At 51.1% G+C, this 12,245-nt stretch overlaps 1 protein-coding gene across 2 annotated transcripts; it reads left to right on the top strand.

The window, feature by feature from the left end:
- The first annotated feature begins 9,393 nt into the window (after positions 1 to 9,393).
- Positions 9,394 to 10,565, top strand: LOC148387990 (janus kinase and microtubule-interacting protein 3-like). 2 transcript variants are annotated; one of them, XM_088394924.1, is made up of 5 exons: positions 9,394 to 9,680; positions 9,772 to 9,811; positions 9,932 to 9,997; positions 10,059 to 10,127; positions 10,204 to 10,565. In XM_088394924.1, the coding sequence occupies exons 2-5, from the start codon at positions 9,779 to 9,781 to the stop codon at positions 10,429 to 10,431; spliced, it is 396 nt and encodes a 131-aa protein (XP_088251050.1). In that variant the 5' UTR covers positions 9,394 to 9,680; positions 9,772 to 9,778; the 3' UTR covers positions 10,432 to 10,565. The 2 variants fall into 2 exon arrangements, with proteins under 2 accessions (XP_088251050.1, XP_088251049.1); XM_088394923.1 differs by having other exon boundaries at positions 9,394 to 9,811.
- The last annotated feature ends 1,680 nt before the right edge of the window (positions 10,566 to 12,245 follow it).

A 12,245-nucleotide genomic window follows, 5' to 3' on the forward strand; every position in this document is an offset into this window, starting at 1 on the left:
TGCCGCACTGAACAACACCATCCTGCACTGAACAACATTATGCTGCACGGAACAACACGATCCTGCATTGAACAACACCATGCCGCACTGAACAACACCATCCTGCACTGAACAACACCATCCTGCACTGAACAACACCACCCCTCACTGAACAACACGATCCCGCATTGAACAACACCATCCCGCACTGAACAACACCATGCCGCACTGAACAACACCATTCCGCACTGAACAACACCATGCCGCACTGAACAACACCATGCCGCACTGAACAACACCATGCCGCACTGAACAACACCATGCCGCACTGAACAACACCATGCCGCACTGAACAACATTATGCCGCACTGAACAACACCATGCCGCACTGAACAACACCATCCCGCACTGAACAACACCATGCCGCATTGAACAACACCATGCCGCACTGAACAACACCATCCTGCACTGAACAACACCATCCCGCACTAAACAACACCATGCCGCACTGAACAACATTATGGCGCACTGGACAACATTATGCCGCACTGAACAACACCATGCCGCACTGAACAACACCATGCCGCACTGAACAACACCATGCCGCACTGAACAACACCATGCCGCACTGAACAACATTATGCCGCACTGAACAACACCATGCCGCACTGAACAACACCATGCCGCACTGAACAACACGATCCCGCATTGAACAACACCATCCTGCACTGAACAACACCATGCCGCACTGAACAACACCATGCCGCACTGAACAACACCATTCCGCACTGAACAACACCATGCCGCACTGAACAACACCATCCTGCACTGAACAACACCATCCCGCACTGAACAACACCATGCCGCATTAAACAACACCATGCCGCACTGAACAACACCATCCTGCACTGAACAACACCATGCCGCACTGAACAACACCATGCCGCACTGAACAACACCATGCCGCACTGAACAACATTATGCCGCACTAAACAACATTATGTCGCACTGAACAACACCATGCCGCACTGAACAACACCATGCTGCACTGAACAACATTATGCCGCACTGAACAACACGATCCCGCATTGAACAACACCATCCCGCAGTGAACAACACCATGCCGCATTGAACAACACCATGCCGCACTGAACAACACCATGCTGCACTGAACAACATTATGCTGCACTGAACAACACGATCCTGCATTGAACAACACCATGCCGCACTGAACAACACCATCCTGCACTGAACAACACCATGCCGCACTGAACAACACCATGCCGCACTGAACAACATTATGCCGCACTGAAAAACACCATGCCGCACTGAACAACACCATCCCGCACTGAACAACACCATGCCGCATTGAACAACACCATGCCGCACTGAACAACACCATGCTGCACTGAACAACATTATGCTGCACTGAACAACACGATCCTGCATTGAACAACACCATGCCGCACTGAACAACACCATCCTGCACTGAACAACACCATCCTGCACTGAACAACACCACCCCGCACTGAACAACACGATCCCGCATTGAACAACACCATCCCGCACTGAACAACACCATGCCGCATTGAACAACACCATGCCGCACTGAACAACACCATGCCGCACTGAACAACACCATGCCGCACTGAACAACATTATGCCGCACTAAACAACATTATGTCGCACTGAACAACACCATGCCGCACTGAACAACACGACGTCGCACTGAACAACACGACGCCGCACAGAACAACACGACGCCGCACAGAATAACACAATACCGCACAGAACAACACAATACCGCACAAACAGTTTTAGATAATATTACGTCGCAGTCATGTGACGCGGACATGACGTCAATAGGCGGTACTCACGGCAAAATTATAATCCGTGGGCGTGGCTTGCAACAGGAAGTAGGAAAGCGGCAGTTCTGGCAAACAAGACACAGCGGTTAGTAACACGATGACTAACAAGGCAAATATTTTTGTTTTCAGCTTGCAACTTGACCGTCTAGAGCGTACAAGGTAATTACAACTGTTTTTTTTTAGCCCTGAAAAGCGAGGGAGTGTGGCGTTTGGGAGGAATGTCGAACTCGGCGTCTGCTTCCAGCCACAGACGCCAAATTTCGACGATTATTTCGACTGGTCAACGGTTGTAAATTATTGCGTTGACTAAAAACTTTATTTAACTCTACTCTTAACTTTGCCGTTTCAGATATGCGGGTATTACACCGCGGAAATGACGTCAATAGGCTGAACTCTCGCCAAAATTCAAATCTGTGGGCGCAATGGCCTTGAGCGAGACACCGGATACAAACACGACGATTATCAACAGAGATATCTTTATTTTCCGCTTGCAAGTGGACCGTCTAGAGCGTACACGGTAAGTACAACTCATTGTGTTTAAAAAGATTTACGTTTGTGTAGTTTGCGTTGCGTTGTATCTGTGAATGTTGGTTGAGGCTAAATGTTAATGTTTAATTTCATTCCTTTAGGTTCCACGGTGTTTGTTGGCTGTATGTTTTCCACTGCAAGAAGAGGCTCGTATCATTGACCAGCAGGAGCTACAATGGTGAGTACCCCTTTCGTCTTCCATTTATGTTAAACACTTCCTATTTCATGTCTAACAGTACTCGATTTAACAAATAACCATAAATAAATACAGTGTGGGCAGTCACGTTAACATATGTGATTATCCTGCCTAATATGTTTATCACAAATATGTCACTAATCACTAATATGTTTATTTGTTTATCACAACACCTTTGGACCTTCAGCAATCGATTATTTACCTTCATCTACATAGAGACAGAACGATGGTGTCTTAAACATCTCATTCATTTCACCAAATAACTTCACGCAGGTGGATAACGGCCGTCTCGGTCACGCTATGTTGCGTGATGCAGTTTTGAAGAACCAAATGCATTTATTCAATGAATAAGTCAAGCTAGTTCTATGTTTATGATGTTGTAAGTTACGGTACCGATTGAAGTTGAGTTCGAAGCCAGTGGAAAACAGCGCTGCGTTTGTGCTCTCCAGGTACAAATGTTGTGATCTCTGACTGACGACCGGGCGAGACTCGAGTAAGAGATGTCCAAACGAGCTCCGGCAGGGCGGGCCAAGGCGGAGCGAACGGACGCCCTTCAGGCCGCCAATGACGAGCTGAGAACCAAACTGATGGACGTCCAGTTAGAACTTCAGCAGGAGAAGAACAAGGTGAAAACCTCAACAGACAGACACTGCCTGCCTCCCTGCCTGCCTCCCTGCCTGCCTCCCTCCCTCCCTCCCAGTTTTCCCGATGTAGATTAGACATGCGTGTGCCATGACTGTGTCAGCCTACATCAACAAATGCACCGAGGACGTCAGCACCACTAAGAATATCATCACCCGGGGCAACCAACGACCCTGGATGACTGAGGAGGTACGTCAAACGCTACGAGCGCGGAACTCTGCCTTCAAGTCTGGCGACAAGGAGACACTGAGGACAGCGAGAGCCAACTTGAACCGTGCCATCAGGATAGCGAAGCGAGACCGCAGTCGAAAATTTCAGGATCGTTTCCACGACGTCAAAAACATCAGGAGTATGTGGCAAGGCATACGGGCGATTACAGACTACAACTCACCCTCCCCCCCCCCGGTGGGTGTAGTTGATGCTGACTTTCTAAATGGTCTAAATAACTTCTTTGGGAGGTTCGAGGCACTAAACGGCACTCCAGCAGTTAAAACTGTCCCCCATCAGGAAGAGGAGGTACTCTGCCTTGACTCCGCCGATGTGTTGAAGACCCTGAGGAGAGTCAACCCCTGTAAGGCCCCTGGCCCCGACAACATTCCTGGGCGTGTGTTCAGGGAATGTGCAAGTCATCTGGCTGGGGTCATCACAGACATTTTTAACACCTCGCTGGGCCAAGCCACAGTGCCGGCGTGCTTTAAGACTGCCTCCATCATTCCGGTGCCGAAGAAACCTCAAATCACCTCATTTAATGATTACCGGCCTGTTGCACTGACTCCGGTTATGATGAAGTGCTTCGAAAGGCTGCTTAAAGGTCACATCGTTTCCAGACTCCCCCTATTATTTGACCCGTTCCAGTTTGCCGACCGGCAAAACCGCTCCACTCAGGACGCCATCTCCTCCGTTCTTCACCTGAGCCTGGCTCACCTGGAGGAGAAGAACACCCATGTGCGGAGGCTGTTCCTGGACTTCAGCTCAGCGTTTAACACCATCATCCCACAGCATCTGGTAGGAAAATTGGAACACCTGGGCTTCAACACCCCCCTTCGCAACTGGCTGCTAGACTTCCTCACCAACAGACCTCAGTCAGTCCGGGTCGGACAGAACACCTCTGATGTCATCACCCTCAGCACAGGCTCCCTTCAGGGCTGCGTCCTGAGCCCCCTGCTGTGCACCCTGATGACACACGACTGCGTCCTCAGGTTCACCACCAATCACATCGTGAAGTCAGCAGACGACACAACGGTGGTGGGGCTCATCAGAGACAACAACGACCTGGACTACAGAGAGGAGGTGGAGCAGCTGGTGGGCTGGTGCAGAGAAAACAGCCTGATCCTGAATGAGGAGAAGATGAAGGAGATCATCGTCGACTTCAGGAAAAAACAGCCTCACCACGCTCCACTGATCATCAACAGCTCAGCTGTGGAGGTGGTCAGCACCACCGAATTCCTGGGGGTCCACATCACAGAAGACCTCACCTGGACTATGAACACTACGGCACTGGTCAAGAGGGCACAGAAGCGCTTGTACTTCCTGCGGAGGATGAGGAGAGCCCACCTGCCCCCACCCATCATGAGGACGTTCTACAGGAGCACCATAGAGAGCATTCTGACAAGCTGTCTCTCTGTGTGGTGTGGAGGCTGCACCGCCTCCGATTGGAAGAACGTGAGGAGAGTGGTGAGGACAGCAGAGAGGATCATAGGGGCTCCTCTTCCCTCCATTCAGGACATTTCATCTCAGCGCTGCATGTCCCGTGCCCGTAACATCATCAATGACCCATCACACCCCCACCATGGACTGTTCTCCCTGCTGCCCTCTGGGAAGAGGTTTGCAGCATCCGCTGCAGGTCCACCAGGTTCTGCAACAGCTTTTTCCCTGCTGTCATCAGACTGTTGAACACTAGAACTGTTGAGCTCTAAACTGAACTCTGCATCACACATTCACAGAACTGTACTTTATGACACTACGGACCTCTATCTTGCACTATCTCGCACTACCAACTTTACTGAACTTGTATAAACCCTTTAAATAGAAGTTTAATACATGGTTTAGCATTCCTCTGCACACTCTTGAATACTGTTTTGCCTACTTGCACTATTGCATAATTATCACTGCTGCACTTTATACTTATTTTTAATATATATATATATATATATATAAGTATATATGTATATATATATATTTTCATAGGATATGTTACTTCTATTCAACTGCAATATCACTACTTTGTTGTAAGACGTATGCAACGGAATTTCGTTTTGTATGCACCATGTGCAGACAAGATGACAATAAAGTTTGTCTAAGTCTAAGTCTAAGTCATGTCAGGTCAGCTGTCTGGAGAGAGAGAGAAGTCAGGACCTGCGGGCGGAGCACCACCGTGCCACCGCCGCCATGACGGAACTCAAAAGCAAACTCCATGAGGAGAAGCAGAAAGAGTTAGCCATTACCAGGGAGACATTACTGCGGCAGCATGAAATGGAGCTGATGAGAGTGATCAAAATCAAAGATGGAGAGATCCAGCGACTGAATGCCTTGGTCCTCAGCCTGAGGGACGGCTCCATGGACAAGGTGATCCGCTCTATCCGTGTCTGACTATCCGCACGCCACGTCGGGCTTCGATGCGGCCGCTACCGTATTGTGTAGCTTGTCCCCAGTAAGCGTCGCGGCGCTCCGTTGCGGTCTCAACGGCCCGGTGTGGCGCAATGTCTGCTCAGGTGAGGAGGGGGGGCGCTTTGCTGGCGGAGGTGGAGGAGACGCGGCGGTGTCGGGAGACCGAGCGGTGTCGCCTCCACCAGGAGCGCGGAAGAAGCCCTGGCAGCGGCCCAGCAGGCCTGGCAGTCCCGAGCGGCCGAGCTCCGATCGGCTCATCACCAGCATCGGGAGGAGCTGAGCCGAACCAAGAGAGACTGCGAGAGGGAGATCCGCCGACTGGTAGGACTGATCAGATGCGCGGTGCGTGGCTATGTTCCCAATTTCGTTGTATACCTGCAGTGCAATGACACCTAAGGCATTCTATTCTATTCTATTTCACAAGAAGAAAATGTCCGGTTGCTCGCTTCGCTTTTGTCACAGCAAAGGTGTTCTAGTCGATTCAAGAAAAAAATTGGCCGGTTGCTCTCTTTGTTTTTGTCACAATTCTGGCAAATGAGTTTGCCCGCCTGCCTGAGCGCTCCCCGTTTGTACATCCAGACGGATGAGATCAAGCTGAAAGACAGAGCGGTTAGTGTTTTGGATGAAGCCCTGGGGCCGGCCACGTCCACCGCCTTCAGCTGCAGACTCAGGCTGCCGAGCAGCAGATCGCTGCCCTGAGGGATTCCCAAAGGGCGGGCCTAAACTACCCTGGAAGTGGGGTCAACGCCGCTACTAGCAATCCTCTTCATTGCGTAAGCTACCTCATCACACACTTGCAGTACGCATGACTTAGTTCGTTGCTGGAGGAAGGTAGCACAAAAACAGTTTTGAACTTTGAACGAGTGCTTGTGTGTGTGTGTTGCGGGGCGTTTTCAGTCTCAGGAGGATCGGGACACGCGACGGTTTCATCTGAAAATCGCTGAGCTCAGCGCAGTCATCAGGAAACTGGAGGATCGAAACGCCCTGCTTTCTGAAGAGCGCAATGAACTGGTAATTTATTGACGGCACGCTTGAAGGTTTGCGCTACGTTTGATGCGCGCCATCCAGCGAGGCACCCATTGCGCTTGCTTATTAGTTGAGCGGCGCGGCGAGTCGGTTGCCTGGTAGATGTCTTTTATTGGGAGCCAAAGCCACGATTCCGTTCAAACCGATGCAAAAGGAATGGATACGTTCTGGCCCGCGTGTTGTGCGTCTTTCACATCCCGCACTTCATGCTTGCAGCTAAAGCGACTGAGAGAAACAGAAAGCCAGTTTCTGCCACTCCTGTACAAAAACAAACGCCTGAGCAGGAAGAATGAAGAACTCTCGCTGGTGCTGTGTCGCCTTGAAAACAAAGTGCGCTTTGTCACCCAGGAGAACGAGGAGATGGCAAGCTTGGTAAGTCGACGCGGACAACGGCGGCGTGCCAACAGAGTCCACTGCATTTTTGTTCCACAGAGAAGGCCTAGTTCGCTCAATGACCTGGACCGCGGTTGCGGCCAGCAGGACGGTGAAATGGAGTTCCTTCAAGTTGTGGAGCAGCGGCACATCATCGACGACTTGTCCAAGGTCTTCAGGCAGGCGACTCGGTGCACGTACGGCAGCGCCGCGCTCGCTCGCTGTCGCCAGGAAACCTTTTCCGTCCAAAGCTTGGCCGGCGGCCGCCATCCAAAAAATTGGCCCCTTAAATTCCGACCTTTCAAGCAGGAGCATTGTGCGCACGCGTTTGAACACGCTTTAGACTTGTTTTGCCGTTTTCAGCAGCTCAAAGCTCCCGTTTTGTCAGCGCCTTTGCCACTCGCTGTGCGCTGAAAACGACGGACTTGCCCGGCTGCTCAGCCCGTCAACCATGAGCCGCGAGCGCGACGTCATTGTCCGTAGGCAGCTAGTGGCAAAATGCACCCTGTTAGAGTTGCGCTCGCTCCAACTTATTTTGCAAGAACCACACGGGAGACAAGTAAGTTCTTTTGGACACCTGCAGGTGGAGAGTCCATCCGTTGTACGAATGAAGTCTGACTCTCGGCTCCTGCACGAGCATTTTAATTAAGAGAAACAGGGTGGGTGTAAGAGTGGATTGAATAGAGGAAGCCCTTGACCTCTAGTCAAAACATAGCAAGGGGTGTTTTACGACTTTGTGTAGGAAGGGATAAGCGATAGGGATAAATAAGGGATAAATAATATTATTTATTACAGGTCGCAGTCAAAGTCAAAGCAACACAATGATACGATAAAGATAATCTGGAAAACCCTGACACACCCTGTAGTTGTCACTTTTGGAAAAGACGAGCGTCCCTCCAATCATCGCCGGTGACGTGTTTTTCAGGCTCTGGAGACAGGAGCTCATGTCAGAAATGTCATTGTGAGTCGCGTTTGTTTCTGCGCCGGAGCCGTTCGTTCCCTTTGCATCCAAAGAATCTCAAAGGCGGATTATTTGTGTCGACAGGAGAGAGATTTGCTGCTACGATACCGACGTCGAGAATCTCTGAGGAGGAACAAAGCGTGAGGTCCTGCAAGGTGAGTCTGTTTGTTTGCGGCTGCTTGGTGTTGCGCAAGATGAAATGGCCTTTTTCTCGCTATCGTTCCTCTCGTCGATTCATCGTGAGGTGTCGCTTCAGTTTGTTCAGAGAGATGTTTGCTTCCGCGCCCGCAGGTCATCGAAACATTTTACGGCTACGACGAAGACGTGTTGGTGGACTCGGACGGATCGTCCTTGTCTTTTCACACCGACAGAACCCCCGACACGGAACCCGAAGAGGTAGCCCGCCATTTCTGCCAGCGTATTGTCACCAAACATTCCTCTTCAGCCTGGAATCGGACTCGTCTTTGCGTCGCGGGTGCTTTGTCGCCGGTCTGACTGATTCTGGTACTAGTGCTGTGTTGCATTGGTGTGTGCATGAAGAGGCGGAGCTTCGCTACCGCCAGCTGACGCAAGAATATCAAGCGCTGCAACGAGCCTACGCTCTGCTAGCCCAGACCAGCGAAGGGGACTACGACGCCGAGAAGGAGATCAAGGTGGCGCCCCTTCCCGCAACCCCCGGCCGGGTCGCAGCCTCCCCGTTCTCACCCAGCCTCGGGTGTTCTCTGGTCTGAAAGGAGGAGGAGGAGCCTCCCTCCTCCTCCTTTCAGACCAGAGAAAAGCTGATGGTAGAAATGGGTCACTATCAAAGCAGAGTAGCAGATCTGGAGTCAGCGCTGAAGCAACAAGGACAGGTAAGCTCATCAATGAGCACACCTTTTTCTCAGACAAAATAGCTACATTCTTCAGTCACTCATCCGTCTGGCATTACTGGACCAACCCCCCCCCCGAACGTGGCTGGGAAAATGCGGAGAAAAGCAAATGTCATTTTCCAGTCAACCAAAGAATTTGTGGATGAAAATGACACAACATTCCAAAGCTGTCCACGCGTTTGTCTCTTCTAGAATGTCAAGTGGGTGGAGGAGAAGCAGCTGCTGCGTCAGAGCAATCAGCAGTTGGCCGAAAAGGTGACGGAAAGAAAGGCGCTGGGCGGAGTCGCTTGGCGTCACACCTGTCGGGAAGCCCCGCAGATGAGGTCTGACTGTCTTTTCAGGTCATCCGGATGGAGGCGGAAGAAGCGCGTCTGATAGAGCACATCCAGGATATCCGAGACCAAAACGAACTGCTTGAGTTCCGCATCCTGGAGCTGGAGGTGGGAAGACTCGCACAAGCGTGTTGAGGCCAGAGATGTGACGGACGGACGGACGGACGGACGGACGGATGCATGCCTCTGCCTTTCAGGAGAGGGAGTGGCGCTCCCCCGTCTTGAAGTTTCTGCAAGTCCGTTTCCCAGACGGCCTCAGCCCTTTGCAGATCTACTGCGAGGCCGAGGGCGTGAGCGTAGGTAAGGCGTCCCTCGCAACCCTAACCTTAACCCGAGGTCCCAGAACACCTTACATTGCTCCTTGCGCCTTTCCCCCGGACATCGTCATCAGTGATCTGATGAAGAAGCTGGACATCCTGGGCTATAACGCCGTAAGTGTATGTCGAACTCCTTATGTTCGCACTCCACGAGACTCGGCGGCTCAAATGTGACTTTTGGAAGGCTTTGCGCTGAAAGAAGCTTGTTGACGCTGTGCCTTTGGGCTCTTGCAGAATCTCACCAACGAGGAGCAGGTGGTCGTGATTCACGCCAGGACCCTTCTCACCCTAGCCGAGAAGGTAACGCGCACGTCCACGCACGCTCTCGCATTCTGCTTATGTGACAGCAGCCTTTCCTCAGTGGTTAGAATACATCAAAGTGACCAAGTCAGCACTTCAACAGAAGATGTTGGACATTGAAAGTGAGAAGGTAGACAGACACGCGACATCAGCCAAGGGGAACTCCGGCAATGTGCCCCAACAATTCTGACCTTGAGCTGTGCTAGGATATGTTCTGCAAGCAGAAGGGCTACCTGGATGAAGAGTTGGACTTCAGGAAGTGTTCCATGGACCAGGCTCATAAGGTAAGCCGCCCTCAAATCTCCCGCCGGACCACTGATGGACGAGGATTGCGGCCCAGAGGATCCTGGAGCTGGAGGCCATGTTGTACGAGGCGCTACCGCAGCGGGACTGCCCCGCCACGGACGGCGAAAAAGCCAGCCACGCTGGCGTGAATGACGTGCTGACGGCGGATCAGAGAGAAGAGCTTAGGAGCGTCGTGGACCAATGGAAGCGAGCCCTGATGTGCGAGTTGAGGGAGCGCGACGCTTGCATCCTCCAAGAGAGAATGGATCTGCTGCACAGCGCGCAACAGGTAAGGGCCCAAAGCCAGCCCGGCACTTACTTGCACGCTTACTGGCTTTTGAATGCCACTTTCCATTTGTCCGTCCTAGAGGAACAAAGAGCTGAAAGAATTCATCGAAGCTCAGAAGAGACAAATCAAACAATTGGAGGAGAAGTTTCTGTTTCTCTTTCTATTCTTCTCCTTGGCCTTCATTCTGTGGCCCTAACACCAGCTGGTGAGTGAGCTCCAGCGGCACCGCACTCGACACCTCCGATACACTGCCAGCCGGTCTCAGACGTTGGCAGACGCTCCGATGCCAACGTATACCCCCCGCCACGGTGACAGAGGCACCGCGTCACACCGGCGCTCATCCAATCAGAAGGCAGGAAAAGCAAATTCACATGCAGGGCACTTTTGAACCAGAAGAGAGCGCCACAAAAAACGGTTGTTGCCCCAAACGCGCACTAAAAAGGGTCAGAATAACAAGAGTCCCACTGGCCAGCCGGGGCCACCCGTCCAGCTGTTTCTTCAGGGGGGAAAAAAATTGGAGTCACCGGTGAGTACATTTTGCATTTAGCTCTGCTTTTCTGCTTCTGTCTTCAAGTGTGTGGCATCCTGCGATCAAAGATTCAGCCAACCCCAAAGCGGTTGACCTCAACGTCCCACCACCATGCCTACCAGAGCAGGTGACGTGATGCTTTGGACATCCTTCCGTCTCAGATGCCCAAAAGTACTCTTTGCCACATCTGCGGCAATACGGTGTCTTTTCAAAGGTGCAAATAAATCCAGCGTGGGCGGAACACGCACGTCTTCGGTTTTTCCCGCTTTGTTTGTGTGACAGCTGTTGTGAAAATTTTATACAAATAAAGTTGTATAGTACAGGTTTGGCCAAGCCGCAACTCCCGAACCGCATGCGGCTCTTTTATGTTCATATCAACATTTGTGTGTGTGTGTGTGTGTGTGTGTGTGTGGGGGGGGGGGGGGTTGTGCGTGTTGGCTTCACTTGAGTTCAATTTGGTATTTTGGTCAAAAGCGCATGTGGTGAAATTCCACAAAGTAGGATGGGCAAACACATTTCTTTAAACTATGAGTGTCAATTGGGCTCTCGAAATGGCAGGGAAAAGATGCACAGCAAAACGAAAATACGTAGATGAACACAGGACGTTTTAATCAGAGTGGGAAAGTTTCTATTTTTTGTTGAACGTGATGGCAAACCATTCTGCCTGATATGTCAGACCTCAGCGCATTTCAAAGATTCAAATCTTCAGCGCCATGCACTTCAGCTCACTCCATGCTAACATTGATCAGGCGTCGAACCCGCATCATCATGCTTAAGAGGTGGCCATGCTAACCAGTGCGCCATTATGTCAACGCATAATAACTAAGTCTACTGGTCAAAACAGCGGTTACTATATGACGTCGCTACGTCGTGGTCACGTGACGCAGACAAGACGTCAATGGACGTGGGCAGAGTTAACTTGTTTAAAAGGGAGTAGGCAGAAGAAATATTTAATTTATTTAAATCTATTTTGAGTGCACACCATTATTCCAATGCATAACAACTGTAAATCTACTAAACAAAACAGCGGTTGCTATATGACATCTGCCACGTCGTGGTCACGTGACATACGTGACGTCGATGGGCGTAACTTTCGCCGGAATTCAAATCCGCGGGGAGAGTTAACTTGTTTAAAAGAGAGTGGG

This window comes from Syngnathus floridae, chromosome 13 (genome assembly GCF_059516105.1).
Source record: "Syngnathus floridae isolate MCC-2025c chromosome 13, RoL_Sflo_1.0, whole genome shotgun sequence".
Lineage (NCBI taxonomy): Eukaryota > Metazoa > Chordata > Actinopteri > Syngnathiformes > Syngnathidae > Syngnathus > Syngnathus floridae.

What these genes read in the sequence shown, in the direction of transcription:
- LOC148387990 (XM_088394923.1), top strand. Translation starts at nt 9,557, where the DNA reads ATGCATGCCTCTGCCTTTCAGGAGAGGGAGTGGCGCTCCCCCGTCTTG. An exon ending in ACATCCTGGGCTATAACGCC is followed by an intron (nt 9,812 to 9,931) that starts GTAAGTGTATGT and finishes GGGCTCTTGCAG; the next exon opens with AATCTCACCAACGAGGAGCA. An exon ending in TGGACATTGAAAGTGAGAAG is followed by an intron (nt 10,128 to 10,203) that starts GTAGACAGACAC and finishes GAGCTGTGCTAG; the next exon opens with GATATGTTCTGCAAGCAGAA.